The sequence below is a fragment of the Phalacrocorax carbo genome, chromosome 17, assembly GCF_963921805.1.
Source record: "Phalacrocorax carbo chromosome 17, bPhaCar2.1, whole genome shotgun sequence".
Taxonomy (NCBI): domain Eukaryota; kingdom Metazoa; phylum Chordata; class Aves; order Suliformes; family Phalacrocoracidae; genus Phalacrocorax; species Phalacrocorax carbo.
In genome coordinates, this window is record NC_087529.1 from 6,750,833 (window position 1) to 6,763,464 (window position 12,632).

Genomic DNA, 12,632 nt, shown 5'->3' on the forward strand with positions numbered 1-12,632 from the left:
CAGGAGAGCTGGCACGTGTGTGCCAGAAGTGTCTCTGGGCATCCATTACTTATGCAGACTTCAAACAGTTAGCTAACTGATTTCAGGAAGGCAAGAGAGAAGAGAACTTGAAGTAGTTCAACAAAGAGTTTTGTAACAAGAGAAGAGGTAAAGTGGTTGCGTGGTGAAAAGAATTTGAAGGCCAGTCTTGACTTCAAACAACAGTAGCTGATCTGGATTGTCAGAGGCGTGAGATATGTTGGTCTTCAAAGATACCTTGCCAATGACCAGATGTTTTTAGCATTGGTGTTGCAGGTAGGGAAACTTCACTGCTTTCCAACATATTTCTAATAACAGATTTTGAAAAGGGGAGACATCATCAAAGGCGATGGATATGAGATCATAAACTGGTATTATTTTTAGACTTGCAGTCTCAGTATAAAGACTGAGTGAGAGGCTTTCAACTATTTACATGCAGGGAAGCTCTGTTACTCAGTGATCTTGTTCACTGAAGTAATGTAGTTATTCTTCTCCTGTGGTTGGAGGTTTGTTTAGTGTATTAATGTTTCTTGCTTCTCTATTCTCCCCTGCTTTGTCCTAATCTTCTCTCCCCTGCCCACCCCCAGGTCTTTATATCCGTAGATGAAACGGACTCAGCAGAGCGGGACTCAAAGGGTCAGGATGACCCCGCTTTCACCGTGGTGTCTGGCGACACGCCAGCAGCAGTAGCTGCCGTAGAGCAACAGTCTGTGGAGTTTGACTCCCCCGACTCTGGGCTGCCATCCTCAAGGAACTACTCTGTGGCCTCAGGCATCCTGTCCAGTATCGATGATGGGCAGAGTGTCTCCTTTGAAGATGGGGCTGAAGAAGACGCTAGCACTGACTTGGAGAGGACTGATCCAGACATACCACGTATGCAGAAAGCCAAGTCAGTTGCACTGCAGTCTCAGGATTCTGTATCAGAAGAGCAGCTGTGTTCCCAGGTGGATTATTTAATGGATGTTGCGTCTGTCTGCGCTGCATCCTACACAGTAGGTCACAACATGAGTATCATCATCTCTCTGCACAGCATTGCTTTTCTAGCAAAGACTTGCACTTTTTCAGACAGGATTTAATGAGAGTCAATCCCAAACCAGAACTACAGAACTACTGGTGGGATGATAAATGAGGATTTTTGCATCCAAATCTTTTCATCTGGATTTTGAGCTAGATTGGAGATAAAACATCAAGAAAAAATCAGGTCTTTTTTTGAGCTGGGAGGTCAAGGAAAGAATGTGGTACAATTCTAGCAGCTAAAAATTTCTGGGGGCTGGGGGGAGGTGTGGATGACACACCACTTGTAAGATTTCAGTGTCATTTGATTCAAGCTAAACCCCACGTTTAATCAAACTGAACCACAACCTAAATCTAGGTTCAAGAATCCACCCTCTCTCTGCTGAAGTTGTTCAACTAGAAATAACCCATTTGGAAACAGGACAGGTTTGGAACATTTACCAGTGAAAGTGTATGCATTTTACGTGGGACTTCTGACAGTAATCGGGTATTTCGATGCTCTCGTATGCCCAAAGTAAAATTCTACTCTTTCTGGTTTGTTGATTATCAGAGCGAATCTGCACCAAGTTCTGGGAATGCTCTAACCTAGCAGATCTAACTAAAACTTTTCTCTTCTAGATAGAGTTGTTGGACACTGTTGCCTTAAATTTGCACAGAATTGATAAAGATGTCCAGAGATGTGATCGGAATTACTGGTATTTTACTGCTGATAACCTAGAGAAACTCCGAAATGTCATGTGCAGGTAATACAGCTTGTAAACTGAACCACTCTTCACACTTCTGTCATAATTCATAAACTATAATAGTATAAAAATAATAGCCTGTATAAAAATTCTCACTAATGAACTTAAAACTTGCAAAAAGGAGGAACAGGTAGGATGGTTAGAACGTGGGTATGATAGGTGGTCCAAGTCTGGAATGCAGGCTTGAGAAGATTCTCTTTCTACCTCAAGAGACAGACCCTATCAGTCACCTTGAACTATTCTCCAAATCCACTAGTAGCTTTGGTTTCCTACTTACGAGGATAATATATGCCTGCTCTAATGGTGTGCTTATAAAAATGACATTAATTGTGAGGTGCCCAGATATAATGTTGAGGGACATCTACTAAGTAGACAGAAAGACTATATCTTTGAAACAAAACAGCATCTTTGACCACTGAGACCAGCTGGAATCAACAGAAAGGTAAGTTTTCACTCTTAGGAATGCAAATTGCCATGAGGGCTATTCAACTAGACAAACTTAAAGCAGAAAGTGTCATAGACTTCAACACTTGGAAAAGATGCCAAGATTCCACCTGTGGGAAAAAAGAAAACAAAAGCAAAAAAACCCCAACCAGGTACCTTTTAAAAACCTGTGCTTTTTTCCGTAGCCTGTTATGCTTTTGTTAGCTCTTTTTTCATGAACTATTGACATGCAAGCCATGTGTGTAAGGTATGGTCCTCTCATCCAAGCAGAAAACAATACAGGGCTGTGAAATACTCTGGAATGTGAAGTGTCAAAAAGCTCTTGAACACACATTCAACAGCTGCTTAAGATTTGATCTTGCATAATCAAATTAGACTTCAACACAATTTTTAGCTTTTGAGGAACAGGAAAAGAAAATTTAGGTATTAGTTAATTCATCCTGTAAGTAGATAATTGATCACATTCTTTTACCCTTTCACAACACGTTAAGTGCTTACAGCAAGAGTCATATTACGAGAGAGATTCCTCTCTCACATGCTGCTCTGTCCTCATTGTGGATTGTTTATAAAGCCTTTAGGAATTTTCCTTAAAAAACCCAGCAGAAATACTTGTCATCTTGTACCAGTGTTTTGGAAGATTTGAATTGTTGTAGTAGTTCTCTGGACTTCTATCTTCATCTTTTACAGCACTCTAGAACAAGTCACTTAAAAGCTTCCAAAACAAATTGTATTTTAGGCATAAGACAAAATTTTGAGGCCACCATGCAGGAAGAGGATTTTTAATCTTATTATCTCTTGTGTTTTCTTCTTCCTGCAGTTATGTCTGGGAGCACCTAGAAGTTGGTTACGTTCAAGGCATGTGTGACCTCCTGGCTCCTTTGATGGTTATACTTGACAATGGTAGGAAGGGTTTTCTTTTGGAACACGTTGGTATCTTTAGGGAGGTCTTTCTTTAGAAATGCTTTTTCAGAAGCTGTATGCATTAACCAGGGCTACCTCACCAGGAAAATCAAACCTGCAGCTCTTGATTCTTATTTTCTCTACATGCAGCTGTTGTTGAAATGGCTAACAGTAGTATCTCAGGGATTCCCTGTTCACTCACTGACTTCCAGATTAAATTTTACTAAATTTTCAAAGCAGCTGTGTTCCTGCAGTTGCTGAAGCTGAAAACTCAACTGGAAGCTGGGCTCTTTTGAAACATAATCAGTAAAAATGGTTCAGAGTCAGGTACTGTCTTCTGCTTCATCTAAAAACTGGTGATGGGATTAGGGAACAGCAAAAGAGAAACCCCTGTTTTACCCTTGTCCTGCAGTACATTATTTTGGTTCACGGAAGACACACAATTAGCAACACTGAGTGTTTTGCATTGCATCTGCAGATCAACTGGCTTACAGCTGCTTCAGCCACCTGATGAAGAGGATGAGCCAGAACTTCCCTAATGGAGGTGCTATGGACACACACTTTGCCAACATGCGGTCCCTAATCCAAGTGAGTCTTTTGGAATGTTATTTGAAAGAAGATGAGGTCATGGCAGAGGCTGATGCCACAGTGAAGGGCAGGAACTCCCATGACTGGGGTTCCTAGTCACCTGGTACTTCAGAGTTGGGGAGGATAAGAATTGTTTTATGCAGCCCCAAACTGATTTCCTGCTTCTCAGGAGGCAGCATTTGCCGTCACAATGAAGAACACATATTAGAGCAGGTCAGTTTGTCTTAACTTGACAAACAAACCAACCCCCCCTAGACTTCTGCCTCCCGTACACCAGCTACACAGTGTAATGACTCCCATTTATGGCTCAGTCCAGCTCAAGTCAGTGAGAAACAGCAGTAAGATCCAGTCTTTGCTGGTTTTTGGAAGAGAAAACACTGGTATTTGTGGCACAAACTTAATTTCTTATGGGTTTAAATAGACAGTAGTTATATTTGAATTCACACAGGATGTTTGCTGAACAGGGCTTTTTTGGATGGATTTAAGGCCTAGACATTCCACTCCACAAAGCACCAGGCACCTGAACAAGGATAGCATAAAGAAGAGCGAGAACATCAGGATAAGCCATTCTTTGGTTTGATAGGTGGCATACTAAAAAGTAATGAAAATAGAGGCCAGTCGACAAAGATGATGGCCAGCATGGCAAAGACAGGCAGCACGTGAAGGTGTGGCTGCAGTGGTTCTGTTGAGTAGCAAGACTGTCAGAGCATGCCGCCCTGCTTATCCAGCAGCCCTGAGGATGACATCTGTAAGGAATGACTATAGATATATTTACACATTTAAGGCATCTATCAGATATTTGGCAGGTATTTGTTCAGTTCCAGAGAGCTTAGATGTTGCAGTATGGAACTGTGCCACTGCGCATCAGAATTACAAACTTGTGATGAAAAAGTCTCTCTTCCTTATTTTCTCCAGGTAAATGGATCTCACTCTTTGCACCCCAGCTCCTGTGTTACAGTCTGATAGTAGAGTTGGGTGGGAAAATGAAGATTTGCCACTTACTGAAAATCAGTAGGATCTGTAACTTGCTGCTTGGACCCCTAAAATCACAGTGCAGATTGGCTGTTGTCACCTCATACCTGCACAGCAGCAACACTTCACCTCTTCAGTCTGTGTCAGGGCACCCACATCACAGGCAGTTTGCAAACATAGTCAGTGCTGCTGACTAACCACAGGATCAGGTGATAAGGAGCAGCACGGGAGTCTTAACCAGCCTCCGACACCTTTGGTTGTGGCTACTTTCAGACAAGACACTGACAGCTGATGTTTTCCATTTTAGATTCTAGACTCGGAGCTTTTTGAATTGATGCACCAAAATGGAGATTACACTCACTTTTACTTCTGCTATCGCTGGTTCCTGCTTGACTTTAAAAGAGGTAATAATGTTCTATGCTTATAGTTTAGAGTTGTGCAAAACTGAACAGCTCTCTGTTTTGGTCTAGATGTCTGGATGGTGAGTAGCAGCTAGGCTCACAAGAGAGTTTGTACTAGGAAAGGTAATGCGACTCTCAGATATGAACTAGTGCTGGAATGAAGTCAAAGCTTAGAAAAGAGCATTGTAAATTCCTGATAGTGTGGCTGGAGCCAAGTTTCTAGTCAGTGCAAATGCTTGTTTGCTCAAGAAGGTGATCCCAAGCTGATCACATGCTTTTGTAAGCTTTGATACCTCCTTTCTAATCCATTTGATAACAAGGAGCAGCTCAGCAATAGCTCTGGGGCTGTTGTGCTTCGCTGAATGAGGTACTTTATATACTGTGGGAGCACCCCAGGATCTCAGGATCCCTGCATGAGCACACCCACCCACCCACCCTCTAACAGAAGCAGTTGCTTGTAATCATTGGGTAGAGTGTTGCTGAAGAGAGACCCATCTTGCTGTCAGGCAAAGTAGCTCCTTTGAGTTATAGACTGATCTGCAACAATCAAAAGACGTCCCTCTCAAATACCCTAAAGCACAAAGGTGGCAGAGGGACACAATATGCATCCATCAGCTATTTATTATGAGCAACTACGTGACAGTGAGGGGGGAGGAATTGTGACTCTTAACTGAATAGTAAATCCTCTGCCTACTTCTTCACAGAGAACTGCCTGTCCCCCACATCCCAATCCCCTCTGACCTCACTGTCAGACCGGCCAGAAGGTGAGCCTATATGGTTCAAGAAGACAAAGCTTCCATGGGCCGCATCTGACCTGTGGCATGTGTAGACCTAGCTTACCTATATCTGCTGTACAATTAACTGTTGCCAATTAAAAATAGCAGAGCTTTTGCTCTGACAGGTTCACTGCAAAGCCAAGGAGGCGGCTCTGGGTATGCATTCAGATTTGCAGCCTGTCACATGGTTACTGCAGTTTAGGTATCTTCCTGGGGTTCAGTCTGCACCACCACACCTACGTTCTTTCTTAATTTTCCTTTAAACCCAATTCTGTTGCCATACTTGCACATGTAAGTGACAGGAGTTGGCTGGAGGAAAGGGGGAGAGGAAAGGAGAAGTCATTAAGTAGTATTCATGTCTGCATAAGGCCTGTAGAACATTAGTTAGAGAGGGGGAAATGGTCAATTTGAATAATCAGATGCTCTTGTAATGTTTATTCCCATTCAGAATTGTTGTACGAGGATGTATTTACAGTGTGGGAAGTTATTTGGGCAGCAAAGCACATCTCTTCAGAACATTTTGTCCTTTTCATTGCCTTAGCACTTGTGGAAGTTTATCGAGAGATTATCCGTGATAACAACATGGACTTCACTGATATCATCAAGTTTTTTAATGGTAAGAGACTTTTTTAAGAGGGCCGTTTTGATAAAAAAGGCAGTAACATGAGTTTGCTCCTTCTCCCCTACTCACACCAACTGCAGTTGTGCAGTGCTCTTGCTGTCATGACAAGTCCCTGGTCATTTTAAGCTCTGAATCTCTTACCCCTTCATGTAAATGAGGAGCCCAGATTTTCACATGCTTCCTGAAGCTCTGACCTGGCACACACACACAACAGTGTTTGAAGAGCTCCGTGGAGCACAGAAGATGGTAGCTTTTTCAGCGTCAGTTGTAGTTTTTACCACAAAGCAAGCTTCAGAATTTCTGTTAAAAACATTTGCCGCAGTCACTCTTTGCCCTTGGTTTAACGGGGTGCTAAAATGTTGCTTAATTTTTTACAGAAGTCTCTCGCAGGTTTAAAGGTTGCCAGTGTCATTTCTGTTTACAGGGCTTGACCCTGCTGAGGCTGAAACATATAAGCAACTGTTCATGCAAAACATGCCAAACAGCTTCTGCGGTTGATTGCTTACTGCAGTGGTCCATAGATGCTGGCCAGCATGTGCTGCCAGAGCAAAAAGTATCCTGCCAAAGCAAGCTAGGTCTCTTCCTGGCTGCAGAGTGCAAGTTAGTCCTAAACAAGTGCTCCCTGTTAGAGTATTTTAAGAGGTTTGGAAACAATTTTGTGTAATCACAGTAATTTACTAAATTATCAATGCTGTGGTTTTCAGCCATCTGCTGCAGAAGCCCCAAATTTGGTTTTGTTTTTGCCCCAGCCACTCTTACTCCAAAGCTGTACATGAATGCTTCTCCCAAAAAAACCCCATAGAAGCAAAAAAACCCCAGCACTTGCCTAAGCTGCATGAAACGTTTATTGCAGAACTGAGGATTGGTCTGTCGAGAACTGCTTTCTGATCTTTCTTCAAGCTGCAGAGTGCGGACTTCTGTACGTGGAACTGTGCGGGCACGTCGCTCCATGTACATGAAGCCCTTAATTGTATTTATCACTTGCATCCCAGACACTCCAGCAATAGTCCCTGCCTGGAGAGGTATCTTTTCATCAAGTTGAGCTCAGCTTTATGTTTTTGAGATCTCAGGAGGGCCGTTCACAGGCACGTGTGGGTACAGACCTGTTCCCGGTCTGGGGTTGCAGGGCACTGGGATTCTTGCAACAAGAGAACTGACACCAGAAGGACTCAGACCTTGATACCAGGACTTACAGCACTAAGGGATTCATCCACTTATTCTACCTTTAATTCCACAAACCTAACCCCCTGCAATGCTTTTGGATTGCTGCTAATGTTACGCTAATTAATTAATGCTAATGCTACATTAATATCAGTGCTAGGGCAGAAAAGTTCTTGCTGCTGACAGTTAAGAATGTTTGTCTGTGTCTCTTAGAAATGGCAGAGCATCACAATGCTGAGGAAATTCTGAGGATAGCAAGAGACCTTGTCTACAAAGTGCAGACACTGATTGAAAATAAGTGATAATGAACAGACTGTCACCGTGGGCCTCGTTGGGAGCTATCGGATGGAGCCTTTCTTGCACTGTAACTTCAAAATGGTGTTTTAATTGCATCTTCCATGTAATGTAATAAATATCTAAGAGATTTGTAACAGACTTTTAAAAACAGAACTTTTCCTTCACCAGATAAGGTTTGTGTTTGATAGTCCTTGTTACGCTCACTTTGTATTTCTAGACAAAATCTTTTTGCATTCTCTTATTCCCCTCTCTAGAAGACCGTCTATCTACATATTTGAGATATTAAAAAGGGGGGATTTGACATACTAGAACATTTATATTTTGACTTACCGCACCTTTAAAGCCTGGATGCACGTTGTGTGCTCTGCCAGAACCTTCCGTGGAGGTAAGGCCGGATCCAGCACTCCCTCAAGTGTTGCAAGCATTGAACTGGGTCCTTGGAGGAGCACGTTCATGGAGTCAGTGTCTAGGCCTCGAACACGGAAGAGAATGTGTCTGAGCTGCTCTTGCTTAAACATTTGGATTTGTATTTAGCAGAGTATTTAGCAGTAATTAAAGTAAATAAGGTCACCAGCTGGGAGAATGGCCTTAAAATAAATAACATGGTTAATATGAGCAGTGGAGATCTGGCAACATTAGCTAAAAACATCAGTTAGCCTTTGCTGACTAGCTCATGCTGTTGAGGCTTCATGGCCTACACATGCCTGCCTTTTACTTTGCAAACTTACTCGGCAAATATTCCCAGATGACAAGATCTGCCTAATGTAGTTCAGGTTAACACAAGTTTAGCCCACAGAAACAGCTTCCCTGCTCGCGTTAGCAGCTCCCACGCTCTTTGCGTCTGCAGAGTGCCATAAAGTTCAGATCCTACGTTACAGAGCAGACACAGCAGAGCCTCGCCTCCTCCAAATTACTCACCGCACACTACTAGCCTCCTCTTCCCCGCTCTGCAGAGCTTTCTGGGAGGACTTTCCTTGGTACCCTGCGAGCACAGACCAGGCGCTCGCCTACTCAGGCAGGTATCGGCACTTGCCAGATGAAGCAGCTGAAATTGTTGCGCGGGATCCGATCCACTTTGCTGCAGCACCGTGCTGGTTTGTAGAGCCGTCCGTGCGCCCCGTGGAAGTTCTGTGCCACTTCTTTCCCTGCTTGGCCGCATGCTTTAAGTAGCAGCATACGTTTCACCCCATCCTGCGTAGAGAGCAGAGGTGACTGACAGTTAGCTGGGCTTCTGCCCTGGAGCGGCAGACGGGTCTGTTACTGTCAGAGCACTTCATCGCGCTGTATAAAATTATCACATGTTTCTAAGTAAAAGTGTAGCTCTGTGTCAGCGAGAGAGAGGGAGGGAGCACGCAGGTTTTTGCTAATGGGGTTAGCTGCAGGTTTTGTGGACGCTTGTGACCTGTGCTCCTTGAAAACTGAGACTTAGTTTAAGCACTTCAAGTATTCCAAAGTATTCCAGCCTTTGCCATTAGAGCTGCTGTGATTTGAAAAAACAAAAACCTTACTTTGAATCTGAACTTTTGTGTTTCTGCCTTTTTTTTTGTTTTTAATCCTTCAGAGCAGACAGGGTTACACAGCTGTGTTTCCCTTGAACCTTGTAGAGAAAATAACTCTGTGTGGTTTTAAGACTCACAGAACGGTTTGGGTTGGAAGGGACCTTTAAAGCTCATCCATCCCAGCCCCCTGCCATGGACAGGGACATCTTCAACTAGATCAGGTTGCTCAGAGAAGTTTACATGAATTATATCAGCTCACATGAGCTTTTAAAATCAGAATTTAGCAAAAAGGAGTGTAGGGAGTAAAATCATTCTGTTTGAAGACTCAGGTACTGATAGGAGGTATTTGCTCTAGTAACTCCAGTCTTGTTATTACCCAGGCAGTGGGCACTCTTGCTCTTAGCACTAGGCGAGTGCTGCCTTGGGGTCCTCACGAGCCTGAGCATTGCTTTACAAGAAAAAGGTAGATATGGTTCTAGAAAGACCATGCTTAGAGCTTGCTTTATTATTGCAGTAAACTAAAAATGGGAAATAGTAGTCTGAAAAGGGAAAAAAAATGGGCACAAAGTTCTTAGCTCAATAGCCAAAGCCCTCCCTTAAACTGTTCTCTAAAAATTTGAGGGGAGGGTGAAAAACAAAAAAAAAAGCCCAACCCAAACCAAAAGTCCCCCGTCGCTGGTGTAGCCAGAGGCCTTCAGGGACGAGCCTGTTGTTCTCTGGGCTCACGAGCATCACTGTCACAGAACAGAAGTGAGAACAGATGAGCCCACTCAGTTCTGAGAAAGGTGCTGCGGAGGAGGCTGTTGGGAAGGAAACCCCCTTTCTGCGCATACCAGGGCTAAAATAACAGCAGTGGGAGTCACAGAAGGAAAAAGTTATGATCAGCTTTACTGCCCGCCCCCGCGCGCCCGAGCGTTCGGGTGTGCTCGGGACCAGGAGCCAAGACGCTGTACTGCAGGCGCGCTCGCAGGCTGAGCTCATCATTATTTATAGCTGTGTGTCCAACTGTTTTATAGGCCAGTGCATGGTTGCTGAAAGGTCTCGAAAGCGCTTCAGTTTGTGTGGCTGTTCACTTGAAAAGTGAAATACTATTTTTAAAAAAATTGATTGAAAAATTGAAAAGAGTGAGAAAACCCTCCAACTCACAGAGCCTGCGGAAGTGATGTTAAAAAAACACAAACACCAAAACTGCACTATTTTTCTTTGGTATGTTGGGAATGTACTATACAACTTTAAAAAAAAAAAACAAAAAAGCTCTGCGAACTTCACTGTATTTGTTATAACATTCTGTCTAATTGTATTTTATGAATATTGTGTATTGACTTATTTATTTTTGTTGGGAGCAGACTGTTCTCTTTATTGCTCAATTATTTATGTTTCAATGTAATATATGAATAAATACTTATCGTCAAGGCATTCTGTGGAGGTCTTTGGAAGTGATTTCTTTCCCCCCGAGGTTATTTCAGAGACAGAACAGGGAGTCCTAAGGACAGGGCTGTCTGGGCAGCGCATGCGATATGGAATTAATGTTTCTGTGATGAGCGTGCGTGGGCTATTGTACTAAGCAGTATTTTTAAAGTAAGTAAGTAGGTCATCGCCAAACGGACTGCTAATGTCCCTTACATGACTTTCAGGGTAGATTTAAGTTACAGGCAGTGCCTAAGAGCACCTATCGTCGCATGCTGAGCCTGTTGCCAGGTCAGCCCTGGTGAAGGAGTGGGAGCAGAAGCAGGCCTATGACAAGTGTTAAAAAATACAAGTCTCATCCTGCAATTTTAGGCCTGATCGTGCTGCAGCTAGCATTAAATCTAGCCGAGCTGCTGGGCCTCCAGGAGAGATCCACCTCCATCACTCCCAGTCCCCACTTCAAACCTCTTAAAAATCCTCCGGCTGCTTCTGCTCTGTGGCAGGGACGTTCCCTTTTTCAGAACTTGCTGTCTGCCTGCTGCTTGCTTTGCTGCTGGCAGTTTTTGCTGTGATCTTCCAGTTTTTTTTAGGCTGGAAAGCTCTGCCCAGAGGTGGGTCCCCAGGGGATGATGGAGCATTACCCCATTCTGCTTTAAAAAAATGCCCAACAAATGCCCCTCTGTCCTGGGGTAGGTGCAGCCATCCCTCAGCCATTGCTCGTGACTCTTACAGCTGTTAATCATGTATTTAGCCTTATAAAAGAGGTTAAGCCCTTTATGAAGTGTATCCAATGACACATTGGCTTAAATAATCATCCAGTGCCACTGTCCCCTTTGCCTTCATCGTGTTTGAGTGGTGAGACTTGGGGTAGGCAGGGAGCAGTGGGTGCTACAGCTGGGAGTACACAGGGGCCTCTGTTCTACAGGCCCTTCCTTCTTACACACACCCCACCCCAGCATTCTCTTTGCGCAGTCTCAGAAACCTTTCCAGTAGCTATTTAGCCAGTTGTCCCGCAAAGCTGCAGAGTCCCTGCCGCAACAGGCATTCATTTCAGAAAGACGCAGCATCCCAATGCCGTTTCATCGCCTTGAAAGTCTCACTGCTACCGACTGCCAGAAGAAAAACAAACCAAAACAACTCTCCACTGTTTCCCACCCCTTTTCCATAGCCCAGAGCCAGCGCGGGCAGCCTGGTGAGGACCCAGCTGCTTTCTCCCCCTACCACTAGATTTGCCAAACACAGCAACTTTGGCCCGAGCAGCTTTGTGCCACATATTGCAGTATCCTATTAATTATCCCAAGGCCTGCCTGCCCCTTTCAGAAGCTCTACCTCACCTAGAAATACTTTCCAGTTTCCCAAATAATAAAAAAGAAACCAAACAGCCAACCCTATGCAAGCACACGAACAGTGCTGGGGCCGCATAGGCAATGCTTCCACACAACTGCAGCCACCCGGCCTCGGAGCTTTGAGCCAGGCTTCCTAAAGCCACATCTCTGTAGTGCCGGTACTTGGTGGTTTGGTTTTTTTTTTTGCATTGCTCTTTCTTCTGGGTATCCGCTAGCGCAAGAGCCCTCCCCAGCCCTGGCAGCCCATCGCTCTGGGGCCTCAGCGGCTGCCCGGCGCTCGGGGCAGGGGACACCCTGTGCTGGCAGCTGCCACCAGATGAGGCTGTCAGCCCAGGACAGTGGCGAGGGCTGGCTGCACCCTCCCCACAACCTTGGGGGTGGGAGTGAGAGAGAGTGTGCATATGGAGGCGTTGCCCCACTCTCCCACAAACAGCGCAAGAAGAG

General features: G+C 44.4%; 1 protein-coding gene across 10 annotated transcripts in view; it reads left to right on the forward strand.

The window, feature by feature from the left end:
* The window catches only part of SGSM2 (small G protein signaling modulator 2), a 72,565-nt gene extending 61,714 nt beyond the window's left edge, over positions 1-10,851 (forward strand). For 8 of the 10 annotated variants that reach the window (XM_064468164.1, XM_064468170.1, XM_064468171.1 and 5 more), the window contains 7 exons: positions 606-1,010; positions 1,651-1,775; positions 3,037-3,119; positions 3,598-3,707; positions 4,987-5,083; positions 6,305-6,472; positions 7,853-10,851. In XM_064468164.1, coding sequence (XP_064324234.1) covers positions 606-1,010; positions 1,651-1,775; positions 3,037-3,119; positions 3,598-3,707; positions 4,987-5,083; positions 6,305-6,472; positions 7,853-7,941 — 1,077 coding nt within the window. In that variant the 3' untranslated portion in view covers positions 7,942-10,851. Of the gene's footprint in view, positions 1-605; positions 1,011-1,650; positions 1,776-3,036; positions 3,120-3,597; positions 3,708-4,986; positions 5,084-6,304; positions 6,473-7,852 lie in introns of those variants that run through there. The other 2 variants (XM_064468169.1, XM_064468175.1) reach the window with 2 other exon arrangements.
* The last annotated feature ends 1,781 nt before the right edge of the window (positions 10,852-12,632 follow it).